General features: G+C 39.6%; 1 protein-coding gene across 2 annotated transcripts; it reads right to left on the reverse strand.

The window, feature by feature from the left end:
- Positions 1 to 2889: 2889 nt before the first annotated feature.
- LOC138045918 (uncharacterized) lies at positions 2890 to 6294 on the reverse strand. 2 transcript variants are annotated; one of them, XM_068892555.1, is made up of 7 exons: positions 6083 to 6294; positions 5906 to 6006; positions 5483 to 5635; positions 4995 to 5114; positions 4521 to 4698; positions 3611 to 4141; positions 2890 to 3539 (listed from the first exon to the last, which is right to left on the reverse strand). In XM_068892555.1, exons 1-5 carry the CDS (start codon positions 6150 to 6152, stop codon positions 4525 to 4527), a joined length of 618 nt encoding a protein of 205 aa, XP_068748656.1. In that variant the 5' UTR covers positions 6153 to 6294; the 3' UTR covers positions 2890 to 3539; positions 3611 to 4141; positions 4521 to 4524. The 2 variants fall into 2 exon arrangements, with proteins under 2 accessions (XP_068748656.1, XP_068748655.1); XM_068892554.1 differs by having other exon boundaries at positions 3611 to 4698.
- Positions 6295 to 7500: the final 1206 nt, after the last annotated feature.

Here is a 7500-nt window from a genome sequence, read left to right on the forward strand (position 1 = left end):
GGTTTTGAAGTTGTACATAACTGTGCAAAAGTAATGCAAACGAAATTCGACGAAATTCGTTCTTTGTTCACTGTGAATTTTTGGGGAAGTTCGTGAACATTTCAGAACGAAAATGCAGCGTGTTTTTCGGTAGAACGAAACGTGAGGGCGACGTATTTTCGTTAATGGTAACGAAAATTCAGGTGTACGATTATTCAAACTAACGAAAATACAGATTCTAGTAGCGTAAGTTCGATCAAGCGAAATTTCATGAGTTAAATGAAAAGTGTGACATTAACGACAATATTACAACGAACGCGAGAACTAAACGCTCATCCTGAATCCGCTGTATGAACTGCAAACAGTATCGAATGCTTGGCTGTGATGAGCGTTATTTTGTTTACAGTGTTCAGTGTAAATCCAATACAGTCAGCGGGTATTCTTTTTTTTGAAAACTTTATATTTATTTCAGTGGCTTGAAATGTTAGTAAAGTTTCAAACTTGGGTATACAGATTGAGAATAACGGCTTCTTTCAAGAAAACAATTCCAGATAAGCCAGTGCCAGTGGAAAATGACTCGCGGCGGTTGAATAGAGATACGTGTACTATCACGACCAGCTTACCGGTAAATGTTTCATGTACCTTTTGTTGCCAGACTTGTTTTGTTGTGTCGTTTTTGTTTTGCAGCAAGCTGTATTTTGAGTCCATATCCCTTTACTTCCATTTCGGATCGTCGGCACACGCCTCTTGCGTGCCTTCTGCATCGCTCGCTATAGAGCTCGAGTTCAGCGAACCTTCAACTTCCAACTCATAATCTTCCATTTCTGAGACTTCAATCTGAACTGGAAGACAGACTGAAGTCGTTTGATGCCATTTCTTGATCAACAAGTATGCTGATAACAAATGTCAGCCGAATAAAAATTGTTTTCACCGGAACATGAGCAGTCGCAATGAAAACTACGTCTCCCCGTCTCCTCTGTTGATGTTTGCCTGTTTGTTGCTAATGTCCGGGAATTGTATTTGGTAAAATACCTTTATAGTGAATGTATAGTATTGAATTATGAGATTTTTAAAGTAGTTCTCGCTGAAGTGCGTCACTTGATCGATGTGATTTTTATCCTTGGAACTTTTTTTACAACAAAATGCTAACGATTTGGAACTCAGTTTAAAGAGCAGAAATAAGTAAAATGTCAAATTTTAGGCTCAAAAAGTAGGGTCGACTTATACATCGGTTTGACTTATACACCGAAAAATACGGTACTTGTTACGCAACAACAAAAGAATGGTACCGGTCGTTTTGCTAACGAGTCAGTTCGCTAACGTACTGAGATAATTCACTAACGTCTAGTCTGAGACTCAATGCATATATAGACTATTCTTCGTTCTTTTATCCACTACCAAGCTAGTTTTTTTAAACAGATTTAATAAATAATAAGTTCAATAAACTTAAACAACTTGACAACGCTAGCGAATTGACTGAACACATTAGCGAATCGTCTCAGTACGTTAGCGAAACGACTCGTTAGCGAAACAACCGACATTCAAAAGAACGATAGCATGTAAAATTCGTGAACCATGAACGCAGTACCAGGGTGCTTAGAATGTGCATTCTTGTTAATTTACTCAAGGTAACTCATGAAAATGTGAATTAAACATGAAGCCGCGCTATATAAGGAAGCTTCCCTGGGAAGCCCGTGGCTCATTTGCCAATCAACTCTGACGAGTGCGGATCAAATCCAATATGGCGGACGAGTCCACCACTAGAAGGGTAAGTGGAGTGCAGAGATGAGTGTTTTTTTTGTTCATTTGTTCTGGCCAATTATGTACAACAACCAAATGTATTCGAAAACCGTTTTATTTAAGGTGACTATTCTTCTCGATGAATCCCTAATTGAAGAATTGAGAGGTTGGCTGACGATAAACTGTGGCGAGATCGTGAAGGTGGAGAAGCCCCGTAATAAAAACAAACCAGTTCAAGGTAAAACAGGCTTGAGCAGAACATTATCACTTATAAAGTTGAGCACGCAATATTAACAAAAGCTTTCTTTGTTGTTTTTGTATTGCGCTGTTTGTGTCTCAATTCATAACCGCCAGAGCGTGAATTATACATATTTATGATCTTCAGTATTCACTTACGTGTGGCCTTCTTGAAAAAAAAAACATCTGTTAAGTTTCGTCGTCTCTTGTCATTTGATGGAATTTTCGCTTTTACTTCAGGGGTTTTAAGGGAATTATTGGAGTGATTCAATTCGCAACGATACAACTTCATATTAGGCGCCATATTTATATCAACTTGTATTTATGTCTCGGGTTTATATGCTCATGTTATCAATTACACCACCTCATCGAGAAAATAATGCATATGAAAGGAAACTTCTTTTTTTTCTTTGTCTGCAACAAGAACATCATGAAGCCACTGAAGTTCATGACCAAGTGACCCTTGAGCAACCAAGGAGTTTCGATGACCTACAGCGAGAAGTTGTTTCCGCCGAAAGCCATCACGAAGAGGAATTAGACGATCGACACTGTATATTTTGTCGAAACTCGCCGTGCATTCTTAGGAGTGAGAACCTGCCAGACAAACTGCGAGCTTCTGGTCCACCACGTATGACAAATCATTGCAAAAGAAAGGCAGACTACAGAGCATTATACACCATCCTAAAAAGGAAAGGGTTGTGGCGTGACCCTATTTATGTGCAGAGGAAAGAGGCCCTGGGTTGCTACATTGATGATGTGCATGAAGTAATGCCTGTCTGCGTGGTTGAAGACGTTAGGAAGCGATGGCCTAATCCGGACGGGGTACCGTATTGTGGTCACCGACGGACATGAAGAAACTTGGAAACTGTGTGTTTATAGTTTTACCATAGGGAGGGGGTGTATTAGTTAGAGAATACAACATTAGCACCGGCATGATTTTGTCACTTTATTTCATTTATGATACATCAGCACTTTCAAAAATTATAAACCTGGAACACATCACATGTACCTCTTCAAGTATGCAGCTAACCTTGAGCCAGTCCAATGTCACGGCCTGTTCATCGATTGCTGGAGAAATAACAAAAAGTAAAGGTGTAAAGATTGCATGACACCCAACCCTCAACAGCCTTTGACATTCCACATAATGCCAACACAGGGCTGCTAGGTCTCGTTTGATGTGCAAATTTAATCCTTACCAAGTTCGCAACATTGTCTACAAGTCAAGTCAAAGAAGCCAAGATTTACATCTTATTGTTATGGAGTAAAATAACAAGGTGAAAGTGAAAAAAAAGAGATTAAATACAGTGGAGGTTAGGACACTGAAATAGTTAGAAGAACTAATCTGATAGGCACATTTTTCCTATACAAAAATCAACCACATCAACAAGTTGCACGGACGTTTTGTCGAAGTGTGAAAAATTCTCCCAAGCGACAATATGACATAAAGGGGTTATGAATACATCAATGACTGATTGGAAGTATGATATGGAGAAAAAAGACATAAACACCTGTCAGATTGTTTCCGGACTCTAAATTTTTCGTTTATTACACAAGTTTGACCGTCAAAGTTGTGTATTAAACAACTTTGATGGTCAAACTTGTGTAATACACAACTTTGACAGTCACTTTTGGCGGTCATTTGGTTGTTTCATACACAACTTTGACGGTCAAACTTGTGTAATAAACGAAAAATTTAGAGTCCGGAAACAATCTGACAGGTGTTCATATCAGCTTGTTCATTGCCCATGTATGCACAAGATATACATGTATGTCCTGCCATTTTATTTCCTAGGAGGAAACGGTTTAAAATAATAAATTCACACCCCTACTACAAAAACAATCTTAGAGGTGCAGTATATGTAGGTAAATAAATTGATGGTCATTGACTTTCATAGATCGGGTGGCTCCTAAAGGAGCCGTTTTTTCTTTACAATCTGTCAATATTTTGTCTTTACTCCACAATCAATAAGGAATATGTTCCTCTTTGAACACTGTCACAACAACTGCAAAATAATGAGAACAAAAATAGCAATCAATATGTTATGGCTATAAACCCCACAAACTCTTCACAGAATGGGCCACAGAGTTCCAAGTGTGGTGATCTGTCCTCCGTGGTTTACAATGGCTGGGCGAGCAAATCATAATGTTGATATAAATGACCTTCACTCTGCTTTGCATGTACAATCTGAGGATAAATAAGGATTTTGATAACATTTCAACAACAACCTGAGAGGAGGTGTTTATTTTCTGTTCAGAATGCTTTAATTAACATGTGTTGTGCTGGCGAAAACAAGGATAAAAGAGAATGTGTGTAGCAGGGACCAGATTGCAACTGTTTATAATGAAATACAAAATATCAAACATTATATTTTTCTTAGCGTGTTAACAACTCCCCTTTGAGGGGCTTATCAAGGTCAATATCAAAGAAATAATGCATATGTGCATAGAATATACCAACTCTACCACTTCCAAAGAGTGGAAGACAGATCAGTAACATTGCAGCTATATGCAGGAGCAACCAAGGAGGTGGACTGGGAACTACCCACATTTATGTGATTACTAACCAATTCACAATGTAAGTGGAGCAGCAGATATTTTGTTTCTTTCAAACAATGTATGCCATATTGCCTCTCTGAATGCAAAGGTCTTTGGTCGCAGAACTCTGGTGGGAGCCATTCTCCCAGGATGCCTCGAATGCTGATAATATTGCACTGAATAAACATCTCGACCAACATTCTCATTCTAAAATAGCAAGATTTGGAATTTTGCAGTCAGAACTACACTATAAGGCCCACTAAATTGATCAATCATAGCACAGAATTAATTTAACACAGTCATACATGAATGCAAAGGCATGTACTGGTGTGAAAATCCCTCTGCATATTTGCAGCACTGGCTGTATAGTTTGAAAAGTACATTCAGGTGCTTCAAGCCAGCCAAGTGTGATACGCATGGCTCCAAGTAAACTGCCATACATTATTAATGACGCTGTATGTAAAATGTACGAAGTACAAAAGCACTACAATGACAAAACTTACCCAATCCAATATGGCAAGAGACACTCTCATCTCATATGTGTCATCTCCAAAATGAATCCTCTTGGGGGCATATATGAGCACAACAACATGGAAGGACTCTATGTAAAAGGTGTCTCGGCACTGAAAAGAATTATAGTCAAAGAAAGCTTGGTATGCATCACAAGTTCTCCCTACCAAACAAAGTGTTGCATACCTTTTCCTAAGTGAGTTTGAGGGCCATAGTGAGGGTTACCAGTACAGCATGCAAGGTAGCATGTCAGTAATATCTCTTGGAAACCAAAGAAAGTGTGAAAGCACACACTGAAATTTAGCAGTGGGTGCTTTGCAATACAGAGTGGCCGAGGACCTATCATAGCGTGCATACTACCTAAAAAACTAAATCAAAGATAAGTACTTCACAAGAGTATCTTGTGTTGGGGTACATAGAATTTCTCTGAATGGATTTTCTGCATGGAACGTATAGTCAGGTTGGAAATTTGCACACATACCAGGAGGTAATCTGATGGATTCTTATAGATTGTGATCTTCATTATTGCAGTCCTGTATGCATCCACAGCTTTCGGATCAGACACTTCCTTTTTGCTACAGATGTAACCGGCATGCTTGCACCTGGAGTCTTGGTGACACAAGTCATGTTTTCCCTGTGAAAATTTAATAATATTAGACTTCAGGAAAACAGTAGGAAATCAAAAAGTAATTGTGTCTATGGGGAAGTAACACTATAAATAATATTTTGGATTGTCATGTTATTATCACCTGGAGATATATCCTTCAAATTAAATGAGGGCTATGTCATTTCTTCTACATTCAAACAGTGATTCACTTCATTCACAGCAGTGCAACAATGCCCAATAATGTAAATAGGAAATGAATGTGAAGACTAAATTCTTGTTAGATAAGGAACTAACTACCTGATAATGGTCCACAATATTTAACAGATACTGCTGAAATCCAGCTGCTGTGCCATCATTGTTCCTCATGGCCCAGTAAAAGTGAGTTTTGGTGGCTTTTGCTGCAACGACACAAAAATAAAGTTGTTTGAAGGGACAGCCTAAAAGACCTATCTTGAACTAAAAACATCTCTTTACCTTTGTCAGACAGTTGTGTGAACCATTTGATACCTTCATCACAACGCGTACCACTGCATACCTTTTTCATGTCTCTTGCCACTCCCTTTGTACCTACAGGGTAAGGTCAAGGTACAAGTAATCATTACTGTGACCTATGACAGAAAACAGCACATGTTCCTCCCTCTCATTAGCATTTATCATGCCAAGTATCAAAAGAGTTTTTGATCCCTTTTCCCTGGAACCATGCCTTCAATGCACCACAAAATTCGCAGTTTTGATTCTCTGAGAAGTACTTGGCCAAAGACCTCAAGGATTCGCCAGTGCAAACGAAACATGGGTCATCCACTTTAGCATTAACATAAATCTGTCTTTTTTGTGGCCGTCGTCGTTGTTGTTGTTCTTCCGCCGGACTCTCAGTCATAGGTGGCGAAGAACCTGGCCATGATTGAGTAGCAGCTGAGGGTTTCACTAGCTCAAAGTACGATAATAAAGCTTCTAGGAGATCAGCATTTTGGGTAGACGAGGTTTTCCGATCAATTCCAAGAAGCGATTTCGCATGATTTAGTCGACTGCGAAGATCTTCCAATCGTTTCTCGTCTCCCGCTTTTACTTCGACAGTCAGACTGAAATGGGGATTTCGCTTCCCGGGATCTCTCTTGGCGTTTGTTTGTTTGTTTCTCTCGATTTTGCTTTTCTTTGATGGTGGACAAGACCCCAACATGGCAATTCGCTAAGACAATCACTAAGGCACTCTAGAAAAGAACTTGCAAACGAAAACAGAAGTACAAACGCTTTACACGGAATTATGGCCGCCAATCTCTTTCCAAAGCTTTGGAATTACGCATACACTGTGTTTGAAACTGCTTGACAAGATTCTAACATCTGCAGGCACGTACCAGATTCGCAAACCCTTCCAGTGACCGGTGGGGAAACGTTTGGTCAAGAAGGCCCCAACGAAAATAGCGCGAGATTCAAATGCTTCTGCTGTGAGCCGTGTTTTGCGTGCGATACAGACTTCTTGTAAATGCAACAAAGACTTGCACTTCAAGATTCGGATCAAGAACATTTATTAAGTCTTTGTATAACATGTTTGGGGTGTTTAAGGCCAGAATCATTCGTTGACGGACCAAACGGTAGTTCATCGCATCATCCGCCATATTGAATTTTGCTCCTCGTTCAAATTGGGGGGAGGAGCTTATGCCCTTTTATAGCGCGGCTTCGTGTTTAACTTGGCTACCTCCGCCCAGGCTATTTTTCCACTCACATTCACACCACTACATTTTAATTATAAACCAATTCCAAAAGCAGAACACTCACCAGTTTTCGTTTAGCTCTTGCTCTTGAGGCTGGAAGAGGAGTCTCTTCTTTATCTTTTTCTTCCACCGGGTAGCAGTCAATCACCGCACTGTCTGTTTTGGTCTTGCTCCACATTACGG

This window comes from Montipora capricornis, chromosome 4 (genome assembly GCF_036669925.1).
Source record: "Montipora capricornis isolate CH-2021 chromosome 4, ASM3666992v2, whole genome shotgun sequence".
NCBI classification, from domain to species: domain Eukaryota; kingdom Metazoa; phylum Cnidaria; class Anthozoa; order Scleractinia; family Acroporidae; genus Montipora; species Montipora capricornis.

What these genes read in the sequence shown, in the direction of transcription:
- LOC138045918 (XM_068892555.1), bottom strand. Translation starts at nt 6,152, where the DNA reads ATGAAAAAGGTATGCAGTGGTACGCGTTGTGATGAAGGTATCAAATGG. An exon ending in ATCCATCAGATTACCTCCTG is followed by an intron (nt 5,115 to 5,482) that starts GTATGTGTGCAA and finishes AATTCTTTTCAG; the next exon opens with TGCCGAGACACCTTTTACAT. An exon ending in CTCTTGCCATATTGGATTGG is followed by an intron (nt 4,699 to 4,994) that starts GTAAGTTTTGTC and finishes TTGCTATTTTAG; the next exon opens with AATGAGAATGTTGGTCGAGA.